This window comes from Macrotis lagotis, chromosome 4 (genome assembly GCF_037893015.1).
Source record: "Macrotis lagotis isolate mMagLag1 chromosome 4, bilby.v1.9.chrom.fasta, whole genome shotgun sequence".
In the NCBI taxonomy this organism is placed as follows: Eukaryota; Metazoa; Chordata; class Mammalia; order Peramelemorphia; family Peramelidae; genus Macrotis; species Macrotis lagotis.
Window position 1 is genome coordinate 80,676,429 of NC_133661.1, and position 16,305 is coordinate 80,692,733.

Consider the following 16,305-nt stretch of genomic DNA (forward strand, 5'->3'; position numbering starts at 1 on the left):
CTTGCAGAATCCTTAAAAAGAAAAAGAAATATTTATGTATACTTGAGCACTTAGTAATTACTCTGTTGTTTTTCTAGCGAAAAAGCAAAAAACGAGCCCCAAGCTTTCGGAAACTTCTGAAAACTAGTAAAGTCAAACTTGACAATAAATTAAAAAACAAACAGTATAAACAGCAAAGTACTGCCAAGAAATACCGGAAAGAGCAAAGGAAACTTAGACAAGCTGTGAAAGATGTTGTATCTAAGAAACCTCTTCCATTGGATGATGGAAAGCGGATACATAGAGGTAAGTGAGGTAGTATTATTCTACAGTGTTCTGAATGGCTTAGTGGTATGAACAATTCTTGCAGTACATTATATAATATGTTAAATACATGCATATATCTGTATACTCTAGTACAGAATTATTATTCATAATTTTTCCGGTTGTGGAGAGACCTCAGGAAGGAAGTGGCATATGGTTAATTTGGTGTAATTTGTATTTTCTTTTTAGGCTACTGTATTTATTCACCTGTTTTACTGACTATGTTAGTTTTCTGTCTGAAAATAAGGATGTGATTGATACTCCTTTTTTAGCTCCATCCTTCAGTTTTTGTCATCAGTTCTCAGAGCCAAGGGAGATTGAGGTTTCATGTACAGAAAACAATAGATGTGGGATAGAAGTCTGGGATTAAAAACTTTTCATAGGATGTTCAGGATGATAACATCCTACCTCAGTATTTTTCTATTCTACCATTCCTCTCTTTCCAGGCATACTGTCAGGGCTCCTAAATACAAATGCACAATCCTTCTGTGTTTTTAAATACACAGAAAGTAATCCTTTCAGACTTCTAGAATCTAGGTGAAATAGTATTAGGAGACACAAGGAAATAAACTTAAAATTAATTTATACCTAAGAAGTTATTTTTGAGTGAATTATCATCCTGTAAACTTTTATGTTCTTCAATAATCCAATGAGTCTGATATCTCATTAATCTGGATAATTCCCTCTAATATGTAGATTGCAGCTCATCCCTACCTTCTCATTCATTCTGTATCCTCCTTATTCATGTCTTGACAGACCTTCTTTTAGATTTCTTGATACTGTGTGAGTGCTAGTAGAGCTCTCAAATGATCTCTTGTTGCTGTATTACCTGCCTGCTTCCTTTCTGTCATCTTTCTCAGAATTTTTTTGTGCCACATCTGTGATCATTTTTATTCTACAGTTGGCTCATGGCCACAATGTACCTCTTTATTGCCCTTTGGATGACCTGCAACTTTAATTCTCTGAAGATTGTGGTATTCTATGACTTCCAGAAATGCATTATTGACAAAGGGAGTAGCTTGGGGACTTTAAAAGCACTCCCAGTTTTACCAAATGCAGTCCAACCTCCTATTCATTTCTGAACTTAGTTTTTGTCCACCTGCAATCTGTATTCATTAAATGAAGTTATGAGTCAACTCTAAGCTGTCCATATAGCTGCACATAATATTCTGAGTAATAGACTGATCATTTGAGTTAATTTGGTGTAATTTTTTTCTTTAGATTTTTTTTTTTTTGCAAGGCCAACTGGGTCAGCTGGCTTGCCCAAGGCCACACAGCTAAGTAATTATTAAGTGTCTGAGACTGAATTTGAACTCAGGTACTCCTGATTCCAGGGCCAGTGCTCTATCCAGTGTGTCACCTAGTTGTCCCAATTTGGTGTAATTTAACAGAGCTTATAATATGCTGGAATTTTTAGTAGTCATCCCAAAGTAATCCGAAAATATGAACATCTGAAGACCTTGCCATCTATATAAAGTCCTTTGTTGGTCTGTATGTTGGACTTCTTTTACTGTATCAAAGATCTCTAAGAATTTGTTTACTTGTTTTTGTGCCTCTTTGATTTTAGCAGTCATTTAGTTGTTAAAGTTGTCTGATGTATCTTTTTTTAAAGATATTTGAGTTTTACAATTTTCCCCCAATCTTGCTTTCCTCCCCCCCCCCCCCCCCCCCCCCCCACGGAAAGCACTCTGTCAATCTTTACTTTGTTTCCATGTTGTACCTTGATCCAAATTGGGTGTGATGAGAGAGAAATCATATCCTTAAAGAAGAGAAGAGAAGTCTAAGATGTAACAAGATCAGACAATAAGATATCTATTTTTTTCTAAATTAAAGGGAATAGTCCTTGCACTTTGTTCAAACTCCACAGCTCCTTATCTGGATACAGATGGCACTCTCCTTTGCAGACAGCCCAAAATTGTTCCCGATTGTTCCACTGATGGAATGAGCAAGTCCTTCAAGGTTGAACATCACTCCCATGTCGCTGTTAGGGTGTACAGTGTTTTTCTGGTTCTGCTCATCTCACTCAGCATCAGTTCATGCAAATCCCTCCAGGCTTCCCTGAAATCCCGTCCCTCCTGGTTTCTAATAGAACAATAGTGTTCCATGACACATATACCACAGTTTGCTAAGCCATTCCCCAATTGAAGGACATTTACTTGATTTCCAGTTCTTTGCCACCACAAATAGGGCTGTGTCTGATGTATCTTGCAATTATTGTTTTTTTTTTTAGGTTTTTTGCAAGGCAAATGGGGTTAAATGACTTGCCCAGGGCCACACAGCTAGGTAGTTATTAAGTGTCTGAGACTGGATTTGAACCCAGGTACTCCTGACTCCAGGACCAGTGCTTTATCCACTACGCCACCTAGCTACCCCTTCTTGCAATTATTTTCATATGATTTTTAACCATCAGTAAGGATACACAAGATGATATTTTGCCTTTTTATTGTCAGACAATAAATAGTGGAACTTTGTATTCTCTGCATCTTTTAAGTCAATTGTATATATTGAAAGTGTTTTCTGTAGAATACCAATTGTGAAACCTGTGTATTGCTTGTATTTTCATATTGTATTTCCATTCCTGAATATCCATGTACATTAGTCTCATGGAGATTGTAAATGTGGAAAAGTCAGTGTATGGTTCAGTAGTTATGGATATCTTTTTTGATAACTTTGTTTTTGGTGGAAAGAAGTTTCATCATTTTTCAAATCTCTTGACAATCCCTTGAGAATCAGTTTCACAGAAACATCAGAATGGTTACTTCCTGGATGGCACTACATCCTATGTATTTGGAATCTTTTTCTTCTCATTTGTTTCTTTGATTGTATTATGCTTTCTTGAGCATCATGTTGGGGTCACAGTGGTAGAGTCACCCTCTCTGCCTCTACTTTCCTTCCTTGACGGTGGGAAGAGTAGATGCTAAAAGATCTTGTTCCTATGGCATTAGTCAAGGTCTGAGATGTTAATACAGCTATAGTAATTCCATTATTATTCCTGGAGATGACAAATTGTTTTTAGTAGTTTTGGCATTTTCATTTCCATTTTTCATCTGTTTTCCTACTTTGATTCATAAAAACCCTTGGCTTCATCCATCTTCAGGCCATCAGTGACCATGAAGCCTGTGCTCTCTACTGGGTGCTGGGCTAAAGGAGGAAGCTCCTAGGCCAAGTTCCCTATTTGAAGGCTAAAAAGCCATCTTTGGATTTCTTGCCAAACTTTTTAATCTTGTTTTCCTTTCTACTTGTCATTTTTTCATCTTTTAATGTTTATCATTCACCATTGTCATCTTGTGTTAGACTTTTTCAAATGGTATTGTTATCTTACTCTGTCTATGTCCTTAGTATTACATTTTCCCCATCCATAGGGTAGACTATGGATTTAGACATAATTTTTATTCTAGTCATAAATTGGCAAAGAGCTCTATTTCCACAATAACTAATTTCTGCTTCTGATACTTTTGAGGTAGCTCAAAGAACAGAGGAGGAAGAAGAAGAAGAAGAAGCCCTCCCTTTGGACATGATGGATGAAGACGACTTGCAGTTGCTTAAAGATTTAGGTCAAATGCCATCATTTTTAACTAGAGATCTTTCTTCTAGGTAAGTATTTCTTTTGGTCAGAACATTGTAATAAAGAAAGAAAACTTTGAGATTTAACCTCAAAGGACAAATTATATAGCATTGTGTATAGTAGTTGTGAAAGTAGGCCTATCTAAATTTAACTGCAAAAGGTAATTAAAGAACAATAAAAACTGAATTGGTTTAGTGCACATTTAAGTCAAATATGAATGAATGGACACCTAAGTAGAATGTCTGGGATGCCTTTCTTAGGCTATTCTCAGGTGTAGAAAGTGCCAGAATAGAACAGGCAGAAATAGCAAGTAGAAACATAGAAAAGAGTTAGGAAGAATGTCCAAGAAATTTGGGGTGGTGCACAGCACACTAATTGAAGTCTCACTATTTAATAAATGATTGACTTGAATTTAAAATTTGTTCAAAATAGAAAAAGTTAAAGGGTAGACTTTATTCTTAGAAATATTTATGCAATTAAAACAAAAGTTGTTTTTCCTTTTATCTTGTGCAAAATGTGCAGTGAGCCTATTCATGTCAAGAAACGGAAGCAGGAGAGCATAATAGAAAAATATGAAAAAGTACCAAGAAGACTACAAACTGAGCCAGAAAAAGAAGTGATTCACCTACTTCCAATCAAAGATAAGTGTGGTATTATTCCACAGACCAGAGAGAAGCCAGGTAAGCTAATAGTTAAGCAATTAAATGTAAATTGCTATTGATAAGATTAAACAATTAACAATTATTCAAATTAACAATTTATTTTTAACATGCAGTTGTCAGTATTAACACAAATGAAGATGAAGAGCAAGAAGAAATGGAACTTGAGGAAGGTATTGGAATGACTTTTTTATTTAATTGTTTGAAAAGTTATCAAGTACCAGTAGGAAATGGTGCAGAGAGTTTTTACATTTGATGTAATCTGGAACATGAATCAATTGTTTCAGGAGGGTTGGTCATTTCAAGGCTTGAAACAGTTTTCATCATGTAAAAAAAATTCTTTAGACATTTTGAACCTTTTCACTTTCTGCTTTTGTTCTTCCTCAGCTTGATAAAGATCAATTTTGAATCAGCATCTGGCTTGCTTCCTTTTTGGAAGGTCATTTTTGCTTCATTTTTAACCCTGAGGAGGAATCATCAAATTAAGTTTAGAATTTGTCTAGTTTGTGTATTTATTCCTTTCCGACCTGAAAATGATTGTGGATACTATAAATTTTTAAAATTTCAGTTCCTCAAAGAAGAGTAATTTTTTTTTTCATGTGCCCATTTCAGAAAATAGAATATTGGCTTTAAAATAATTCTCCAAACTCTGGACCCACTTTTGGATCATGATCTTTCTTGTCCCCTAATTGGGGGTATGTCCTCAAGCTCTGCCTTGGACCCTTTTCTCAATATTTTTTTTATTTTGTGACCTCATCACCTTCTATGCGCTTAATTATCATGCCTGTGCAGGTGACTGCCAGATCTATATATTCTGCCCAACTCATCTAAACTGCGGTCTCTTAAAATCAGGTGCCTATCAGACACTTCAAGCTGTGTATCCTACAGGCATATCTGTCTCAACATGGCCCTGTGCCATTTACCATTCTGTTTCTACTGAGGACATCAGCATTTTCCCAGTCACTCAGATTTGCCCTATTCATGCCTTCATCTGCTTCCCACCCTCACTCGCCCATATGTTCAGCCAGTTGACAGATCTTGTCATTTTTGCTTCTACAGCCTCTCTTGCATCTGTCCCCTTCTCTCTGCTTGACCATTGCCTAGTTTAGGCCCTCAGTAACAATAGCCTGTTAAGTGTTAAGCCTGTTTTAAGGCCAGGCTTAGTGAGAAATAGGTCCAGGCTTAGAGTCCTCACAGCAACTTTTCTTTCTTCATGGGCCAAGATGTAAATTTATGTATAGAATTATATTTTCTAGTTATCTTCTTTGGAGGAGTATTACCATCTTTATTTTTATTAAATGGAATATCTTCATAGTTATATGATTTAATTAAATCTTCATCTTGAGATTCACGCTTTCTAGTACCAGTCTTTTTGTTTTCCAAAGTTCTCATGGTGCATTTGATTTTTAAGCTGTTTGAACATTATTTCATCCTGACCACATACAACTTAAAATAATGAAAGTTCTTCAAGAATGTTAGTCATTAAAGCAGATTGTTACAAGCAATTGTTGTTAATCTCTGACAAACCAGGATAAGAAGGGTGAGAAAATTGCATTTGTGTTGCAGGATATATGTGCCATATAGCAGTAGCAATTCATAAGCTTTATACCGTCTATCTCAGATTGTACTTGACCAATTTTAATAATTTCAATTTCAGATTCTGTAGTTTCTATCTTGGTCTCTTTTTTCATTAAATTGGTGATGAATAGCATGTATTTTATCCAAATTTTTAAAAAGATTCATTTGTTTCATTTCAGGTGTTGAATTGTCAAATGATAATTATAATGATTTGTCAAATAATGGTTTTAGGAAATTTTTCTAGCAATTTCATAGTTATTTCAGACTTTCCCCTCAGCAGTTAGCACCATCAGAACAAAATACAATTAAATTTGCATTCACATTTTCATCATTAAATACATTCATTCTTTAAACTGTACAGTATGAATGCATTAAAAAATACACTGCTGTTACAAACATCAATTCTTTTAAAACAATAAATAACATTTCTGGTGCAACTGCTAATTGAACTGTGCAAATTTAACAACAATTTGTATGTGAGTCAGCTTTCGCAGACCATTAGTAATAATAATAGGTACCTAATAAATGGTAGTTGATTGAATTCAAAACGATTTTATTTTGTAAAAAATTGAACTCCAGCCACTTAGAGATTTGTGGATGTTTATTTTGGAGATTCAAATTTTTAAGAGATTGGAATTGCTGGTGAAATGATTAAAATGATTAAGAGAACAAACTCATTTGTTTTCAGGTGTCCTAAAAATTGTTTGGAAGCAGGTCTTTACATATGAACATATGATGGAATGATTACAAGTATGGTTTCCTCTTCATCCTCTTGGGAGGGAGTTTTGTTAAGACTGTAAGGTCTTAGCCTAGCTTACTATACCATCTACAGTTGTAGTTCTTTAAGATTATTCTGTAATTCTTTTTCACCAGATCAAGCCTGGTTTGACTCTAATGAATATTTTTTTTCCCTAGTGGTTTCTGAGAATCCCATGCCAAAGCTTACCACAGAAGAATATATAATTGAGAGGCGAAGGAAACTACAGGAGAAAAAAATACACATTGCTGCCTTGGCATCTGCCATCTTATCTGATCCAGAATCCAATGTAAGTAGTGTTAAAAATCTTAATGAGATCTTAAAGAGCTCCTGCAACTCTGAATGTATTAAGTCTATCTTGTCCAGCAAATTAAATGCAAAAATCATACTAACTTGACATTAGTAGGGATGAAGTATGGTGTAAGAGAAAGAGCTCTGGACACAGGAGTAAAGAAACCAAAGTTTGGCTCTAAGGTCTTCCAGACTAGGTGGTTTTGGGCATATATAGTATAGGTTTAATAGAGGCTTACTGATTAATTTAAGGCTGATTTTTATTTATTTCATTATTCTCTGATTGGATATACTGGCTTATTGATGAACACATGATTAATTATTAATAATTCATTATTATATTGTGCAGCAGGGTCAAGGTTGAACAATACAGTCATATTTTCAGATAACCCAACATGTAGTTCCCCAAACTTCCAAAGCAGCTAAATTAATAAAAATAGGCATAGCTGAACACTTCCATACTTCTATACTTTTGTTTACAAAGTACTGAGAAGTATGGTTATGTAAATATTATCACTACAATTTTTATCATTAGGAAACATGAACCTCAGATTATTAGTCACAATTACTCACATTAAAAAGTTTTAATTGCATAAATTAATTGCATAATTGCACTTATCTTTTTCTGTTTTGAACAAATATTAAATTCAAGTCAATCGTTTATTAAATAGTGAAGCTTAAATCAATGTGCTGTGTAACACCCCAAATTTTTTTGGGCATTCTTCCTAACTCTTTTCTATACTTCTGCTTGCAGTTTCCCGTTTCCAGACCAGTGTTGTACTAAGCCTTGTGTTTTTCATAACACAGAGTTATTTGCTTTACTGTGTTCATTTTAATAGCAAGCCTTAGAATACCTTCTATTTAAAGTATGATTCAGTTTGCAAAAAAAGCTCATTTACAAAGAACTTTTAGAATCACATCTGCCACCTAAGTGTTGCTTTCTTATGAACCTTTGACATCTCATCTTTTCTGTTTCTGTTCTCAGGATAATTCTTTTTGTATCATTGTAATGAAATTCCCTTTTTTGTGCTTGATTTTGGACTGTGTATCCTAATGCTTGTTCCTCTTTGTTGTGATCTATTTTTTCATTTCACAACTTATTTCTTTAACAGATTAAGAAGTTGAAAGAATTGCGTGCCATGCTTATGGAACAGGTTCCTGATGTAGCTGTCATTGTGCGGAAATTGGTGATGGTTTCCCTGATGGAGTTATTTAAAGACATTACCCCATCCTACAAAATTAGACCTCTAACAGAAGCGGAAAAGACATCCAAGGTATTGTTACGATCCCTTGTTTCTCTTGTGTGTGCCTTCTAAAGAATCTGTGGTGAGTAAAATTTGTAACAAAGGTAGACTGAGACAGACAAGATAACAGTTTGTTAACAGTAATACATAAACTGTTAGAAAGTGGGTATTTCAGTCACAAGGCTGGGGACACTGAAGGGATGAGAAAATACCTCCTTGGGAGGACTTCCTAGTTGGGGATATCACAGTTAGACTTCTGGTGTGGATGATCATACCCCTCTGGCAATTAAGTAAAGTAAATTACTATATAGGTCCCAGCTTCCTCTAGCAGTCTTTGGTAGAAAAATCAAACCATCCCAGTCAGGATCTCCCCATTTTGGTTTTCCCTTTAGAAACCAAATCATCCCTAATTTTAGGAAGAAAGAGGTCAAGAGAATCATTCCTGTAGAGGAACTCAACCTAAGCTTCAAGAACTTTGTGGTTTTTTTCCTAAAACTCAGCCCAGGGGCAGTTAGGTGGCACAGTGGATAGAGCACCAGCCCTGAAGTCAGGAGGACCTGAGTTCAAATCTGACCTCAGATACTTAAAAATTGCCTAGCTGTGTGACCTTGGGCAAGTCACTTACAGTGTACAATAATGCTTTGTAATTTGGGAAAAAATACATTTATCTTCTTGTAGAATCCTCCATGCTGGCATTTGTTTTTTAGTTGTGGTATTTGCAAATTGCAATATTTTGCCTTTGAAAAGTGACCTTTTGTGTTTTTACAGGTTCGAAAAGAAACCCAGAAACTAAGAGAATTTGAAGAAGGCCTAGTAAGCCAATATAAATTTTATTTGGAAAATCTGGAACAAATAATTAAAGGTAAAATGATTTATCTATGTTTTTGTTGGAATTTGCTCAGAGTTATTTTGTTTCAGGAGGAAGAAGAATGACTTTAACCACAAATGTCTATAATACATTCTTGAGAATTTCACTCTTAATGATAGGGGATGATCAAGTTTTTTGCCAAACTCCTTTTTCTTTTGTCTCTACTATTCTATTTTTAAGGAGAGACATTGGGCATTGATGGAGAAGGAAAGCCAACATGACATTTTGTCTGTTAACTTTAATTTAGCATACTTGGTCTCTGTACTGGACTTTTCTCCTGACTAGCAAGTCTTGGTTATTGGGGAGTCAGAATTGTGAGTTTTTGATCTTCACTTGAAACGGGTGCTTGTGCTTCCAGGTTTCAGAGGAAAAAGGGCAGGTTAGTCATGGAACCTATAAAATAGTAGTTCTCATTCAAGAACCATGAAGTCAGGAGGACCTGAATTTAAACCTGGCCTCAGCCTCTTATTACTTGTACGACCCTGGACAAGTCACTTTACCTCTTCTGCCTTAGTTTCCTCATTTGTAAAATGGCAATAATAGTTCCTTCTAGGACTGTGGAGGATTCAGTGAAATCATATTTGTAAAGTGCTTAAGTGCTAGAGAAGTGTTATCTCTGTTACTAGCTGTGTGACCCTGACATAGTTACTTTTACCTCTTTGTGTTTCAGTTTCCTCATTTGTATAATGAGGGGTTGGCTATGGTGACCTTTAAGAACCTTTGTAGCTCTTAAGTCTGTGATACCTTTGATGTCCTGAATGTCATTGACATTTTTTTTTCATTTGCTAACCAGATTGCTCTTCCTAAGGCCCTTTTAAGATAGAGAGCTTGGGAACTTACTTTCTGGGTACCTGTCAGACATGTTCCTGGATTTTACTGCAAAGTAACTGCAGAATAATGGCAGTTAACTTGTAAAAGTTGAGCATGCTATGTTAATGGGTGTGGAGCCATTCTAAATACTTTCTTCAGGCAAATATATTGCTTGAGATCCTTTTTAAGCCTTTTTTTTTTTTCAGGTTGCCAAAATATTTAACTTTTGTGCTTCTTGCTTATAAATGGTTGAATCATGCTTGTAGTTTGTGAACAGATGGGGTGGCTAGGTGGCGCAGTGGATAAAGCACCAGCCCTGGAGTCAGGAGTACCTGGGTTCAAATCTGGTCTCAGACACTTAATAATGACCTAGCTGTGTGGCCTTGGGCAAGCCACTTAACCCCATTTGCCTTGGAAAAAGCCTAAAAAAAAATTATAATGTTGTAGTTTGTTAACAGATGACTCACATGGGAGGTCTGGAAAAGTGGTGTCAAACTCAAGAGAAGCAATCTCTGGCCTTGTATTTATTCAGAAAAAACAAATTAGTATTATCTATGGTGTATTATTATTTTATTTCCAATTTATTTATTCCCAACATTTCCCAATTGTATTTTAATCTTATTTAGGTGTTATTCAGGAATTTTGTTGTCAGTTTGTTTGACATTTTCACTTTGGAGGAGTACATTCTAGCTGAAGGTACAGCATATACACATGCAGCAATTTGAAAATTATGAATTATAGAAAAAATATAGTTGCGTAGAAACTGTTAATGGTAATAGCCGAAGAGGATGACTCTCAAGTTTAATTGAAAATAGATTGGAAATGGAAGGATAGAAAAGAATTCGTGGAGATAGAAGGCAAAACATGGCATATAGATAGAGAATTGGAAGTATCTTAATCTAACAAGATTTGGGAGTTAGTTGACAGATTGGTTTAGCTGTAAGGAAAGGTACATGGGGAGAGTAATGAGATATCCTGATGAAGAGGTTTGGGTGGGGAGGTACTTTGAAAACTAGGTGGCAAATTTCTATTTAACAAAGTTAGTGAACCTTCAGTCATGGAAAGCTTGTATCAATAGATGTACTTCAGGTGAGAGAGACTTGTAAATCACCAACTGCTATTTTTCTAGGTACCTGAATTATTGCAGTTATCTATTCTGTTTCCAGCCTCTCTCAAATATGAGTCATCTTATGCAGAACCACTTGCAGATTGGTAGTTTGTAGAGATTGGGAGAGAGGTTCAAGGAGACAAGCAATATTCTTATGTAGATGGTGGAAGGTGAGTGGGATGACAGTTTGCTGAAGTCATACCTTTACTAAATGTTTATTTTTCTCTTGGGTTTAGTTGGGCAAGAATTTCCTGGTAGGGAATACGTTACTTGAACATTAATTCATCACAGGATCTTAGATTTAGAGCCAGGAGAGATCTTGGAGATCATAAATCTAACCCGCTCATTCTGTATTGGAGGACTAGAGGGATGATGGGACTTGCCCAAGGTCAGTCAAGGTGGTAAGTGACAGAACAGGGATTTGAATCCTGGTGTTTCTGACTGCTGATGTCTGAGTCCACTCTCAAAGTGTGACTAAGGACTTTGCAGCCTTTGACAAGAACAGATGGATTTTAGTTCACTAGCTTGGTCTACATCAGCAATGTGATGTGATTGGTAGAAAAGCCTGACTAGGCTGATCCAAAATGTGAAGATTTAGAAAGGGAACCCTTAGAATGTGCTGACAGAGATCAGCAGCTCAGCTTGGGAGAGTGAAGAGTCTAGGAAGTCCCCATAATTGGGGAAAAGGCAATCTTAAAAGCTTTCAAGGAAGACCTCAGGAGATGCTGAAAAGGAGAGCAGCGTAGAGAGATAGGATAAAGCTAGAAAGGAAAAGACAAAACTTCTCCAGGGATGTCCTTGCTCAGACAGTAACTGGGGTGAAAGTTGATTAAGGGGACAGGGTTCTTCCAGATACATAGTGCTCTGCAAAAAGTAGGTGCTTTCTTTGGTTATGTTGGAAGAATAAATAGGTGACCACCTGAAAGGGACTGCATACATGGATGTAAGCATTCAGTTGACTGACCTCTCCAGCCTCATTGGCTAACATGAGATTGCATGTTTGTAAGCCACTCTTAATTTTATTGAGTTCCCTGAGATTCTCTTATGCTGTTAATTTGGAAATTTACACTGAGTGCTGGATTGTGTCTGATATATGCATAACCAGACTGCCAGAGAGCCTGAGAGTAAAGGGGAATGCATTTTGGAGAATAAACCTGCCTAACTTTATCCTCCATTTTTTTTTTTTGACTCCCTCAGTATCACAAAAAAGTAACCTGAGACAAGCAAGAAGATAGGATCCTGGGTGGAAGTATTCTATCTGAATGTGCATTTTAAATGGAAAAATAATTAGGAATACTTTTCTGCTGCTGATTGTTGTCATCTTTTATAATAATTGACATATATATTTAATCTAAAGGTTCTTAGGATTTAGTGTTCTTATTTAATTTGATTGTGTAGCTAGAAGACTAAAGATGTGGCTATTTCCATTTTTTTTTAAATTTACCTCTTAGAAAAGAGGTAAAAAAATCTTTCTCAGACAGGTGGGCAAAATTACTAGGTGTGCAATTGTATATATTAGCGTTTAATCAATTAAGCTTCATCCACATTTTTCTCTATTATTTGAGAGGATCAGGAATGTTATGTATATAAGGATATAATTATGATAAAGGCAGAAGTAAAAAGTTATTAAAGAAAAAACAAGTACTGTCTTTTAAAAGAAAAATAAAATTTGCCTCTTAGAATTGGAATAAATGTTAAGGATAGTTTCCTGAGAAAGGTGGTGTAACATATGAAATTGAATGACAATCCTAAATCTTTAAATGTATATCTATATATATATACATGCATCTCTCTATATATAGATATATCTCATACACACACACACACACACACACACAAAGAAGAATTCGAAGAGATGCTGAACATTCGAAGAGATGCTGATTCCAATTTACCACATAGTATATAATTGAATGCCAAGTTCTGATTTAGGGTTCTCAGAAAAATAACTTTGTGGGGAAGCATTTTGACTTACCTGGGTTTTGACTAACAGGTAAATTTAATAACCAGAATTGTCTTTTGACTAGACTGGAAGCAAAGAAAACTGAAGAAAAGTAATGTTGTCTCCTTAAAGGCATATAAAGGTCTGGCAGAAGTGGCTGTGAAGAGCTTATGTGAACTGCTGGTAGCACTCCCTCATTTTAACTTCCACAATAATATCATTGTATTGATTGTGCCTCTTATGAATGACAAGTCAAAACTGGTATGTATTTCCGAATGTTTACTTTTTTAAAAATAAATCTTTCCAGAATCGCCAAAATTGTTATTATCTCTATTCCTATGCCTAATAATATTTATTTTCAGGTTATATTTTTTAAAAAAGTATTTCTTGGGGTGGCTAGGTGGTGCAGTAGATAGAGCACTGGCCCTGGAGTCAGGAGTACCTGGGTTCAAATCCGGCCTCAGACACTTAATAATTACCTAGCTGTGTGGCCTTGGGCAAGCCACTTAACCTTTTGCCTTGTAAAAAAACTGAAAACCTAAAAAAAAAAGTATTTCTTTACAAAGGTTCTTTTTTTTTTGCATGTGGTTTGGTTTTTCTTTTTGTTTTTAAATTTTTCTTATTGTGATTTTACCACAGTAAGTTATAAAATATTGAAGTAAAATAAGTACTTGATTTTACACAGTAGAATAAAAAAAGAATTATACGTGAAATGGAATCGTTAGTGTGTGCAATTTGAATTTTCAAAAAGCATATAATAAATTCAATAAATAGATTCTGAAGATGTTCTGTTTCTCTGTGATTCTGTCCTTTTCTTTCAAGATTAAAAATAGTGCTTTACTGATCTTTTTTTCTTTCTATATTTTGGGATCTGGAGGAATGTCAGCTTTATCTCCATCGCTTTTAATGTCTCTGCCAGCGAGGGAGGGGAAAACTTTTGAAATGAGAATTTATGATCAAGCTAAATAACCATATTTTCGCTGTATCCAAAAATGTTTGTCTCACTCTATACCTTGAAATCTTATCATACCAATCATGAGATTGGTAGCATGCTCATCAGTCCTTTGGAATCATGATTAATTGTAATTTTTGATTAATATTCCTAAGTTCTTCAGAGTTGTTTATTTTTATAGTGTTATTTTATAAATTGATTCCTTGATTCTTTTCACTTCACTTTATATCAGTTCATACAAGTCTTCCTATGTTTTCTGAAAGTTTTCACTTTTGTCATTTGTTACATATCAATAATATTAGCTTGCTTTTATAATCCACAAGTTTAGCTGTTTTCCAATAGAGGAGAACTCTTTTATATTTTCAGTCTTTTGTCACAGGAAGAAAAAATTTCTGTAAATATTTTGGCAGACACAGGTAGCTTTCTTCTTTTGTTCTTTTTGAACTATAGGTTTAGTAGTAACATTTTAAATGGGACTTTGGATATAGTTCCAAATTGCTTTCCAGAATAACTGGACCATACCACAAGTTTAGCAACAGCATATTAATATACCTTTTTCTGCAGCTCCTCTAGCCATTGTTTTCTGTTATCTTTTTTGATAATATCATTGGTGTGAAGTAGAACCTCAGAATTGTTTTTATGTTTTTCTAATTTGTGATTTAGAGCATTTTTTTCACATTGTTGATAAACTTGAATTTCTTCCTTTGAAAACTGCTTGTTCAAATCTTTTTACTGTTTATTAGTTGGCTCTTGTTCTTATATAAACTAGTCTCAGTTCTTCTATATATATTGGATGTGAGACCTTTAGCAGAGAAATAGAAATTTTCTGCAAAGATTTTTTTCCAAGTTAATCCATTCCCTTCTAATTTAGTTGCATGTAATTTGCTATTGTTCTTTGTGTTTCAGATTTCTGAAATGTGTTGTGAGGCAGTACAGAAGCTCTTTAAACAAGATAAACTGGGCCATGCCTCCCTTGGTGTCATTAAAGTGATATCTGGTTTTGTGAAGAGCCAAAATTATGTTGTTAGACCAGAGGTAAAGTTTTATTTGGTTTCTTTCCTACTCTGTTTATGTTTCGGATGCAAAAAGTTTATTTTATCCTTGCATTAACTCTTCCATCCTAGTTTTTCTGCTAAATTATAGCTATTGAAGTTGAAATTACAGATTTTCAATTCCAAAAAATTTAATTACTTTTCTGGATTTTGAATTTCATGGTTATAGAAAACTGCCACCAGGGAAGCACTTAGCTCTTAGCTATCTGGGGCATTGAGAAGAAACTTAAGTGACTAGAAGGGATAATGGGACTTGAATCTAGATATTCCTGAGATCAAGACAGGCCTTCTCTTCGCCACTCCATACTGTCTTTTACAAATCTAATGAGAGAGAACTCAGAGTCTTTACTTTGGAAAGGTATTTTTAAACTGGGTATAAACTTAAATTTAGACCTTTTTAATAAAAAAACTCATAGAGCAAATATTAAAGAGAAACTAGGTTTGAATTTCAGCTTTTCCTGTGTGTCCTATTATACTTCTCTGAGCTTTAATTTCCTTATTTCTAGAACATGAGGAGGGGTTGGATTAGATATCCTTTAAGGTCCTTTCCAGCTCTAAATTTTATAATCTGAGACCTTCCTGGGTTTAACATGATTATCACTTAGGGTTTTTTCCTTCAAATGTTTAAAATGTCTGAAAAAATTGATGGATAATGGATCTCTGACTTGCTGAAACAAGTTTCCGGACGTTTTTATATTTATTGTTTCACTTTAGCCTCACAGTGAGTTCAAGGACAGAGTTTATGCTTTTGTATCTTCTCTTTGAGAAGTCTAATTAGATGTTCTTCTAATGAGAAATAGTTTTTATGTTTTATTTTATATTAGCTACTGAGGCTCATGAGTATTTGTTCCTGTCATTGTTGCCTTTTTGTTTTGTTTTTCAGAAGAAAGAGTAAGACTTTAGAACTATTTTGAGGTTTTTGATTTTGGACTCCAGAGTATTTTTGCAGTTCTCAGACATGAAGTATCAGTGTAGATCTTGCTTCTATAGATCTTGCTTCTGGTGACTCATTAATAAAACAAACATTACCCTTAACTTTACAATGCTGTTCTAAGTTTCCAGGAACATTTTTATTTTGAACACTCAGGAATAAAAGTGAGGCAGGAAAGTGTTGATTAGCATTGTTTGACATCTTGCAAATATCTTCTAAATCCCCCTCCCCCCAACAAATTTTTCCAG

General features: G+C 35.0%; 1 protein-coding gene across 1 annotated transcript in view; it reads left to right on the forward strand.

Moving 5' to 3' along the window:
- Window positions 1-16,305, forward strand: part of NOC3L (NOC3 like DNA replication regulator) — a 41,921-nt gene that overhangs the window by 1,092 nt on the left and 24,524 nt on the right. The window contains exons 2-10 of the mRNA XM_074233339.1: window positions 78-285; window positions 3,768-3,897; window positions 4,391-4,548; window positions 4,644-4,700; window positions 7,021-7,151; window positions 8,266-8,427; window positions 9,166-9,259; window positions 13,208-13,383; window positions 14,981-15,109. Of these exons, the coding sequence (XP_074089440.1) occupies window positions 78-285; window positions 3,768-3,897; window positions 4,391-4,548; window positions 4,644-4,700; window positions 7,021-7,151; window positions 8,266-8,427; window positions 9,166-9,259; window positions 13,208-13,383; window positions 14,981-15,109 (1,245 nt within the window). The remainder of the gene's footprint in view (window positions 1-77; window positions 286-3,767; window positions 3,898-4,390; window positions 4,549-4,643; window positions 4,701-7,020; window positions 7,152-8,265; window positions 8,428-9,165; window positions 9,260-13,207; window positions 13,384-14,980; window positions 15,110-16,305) is intronic.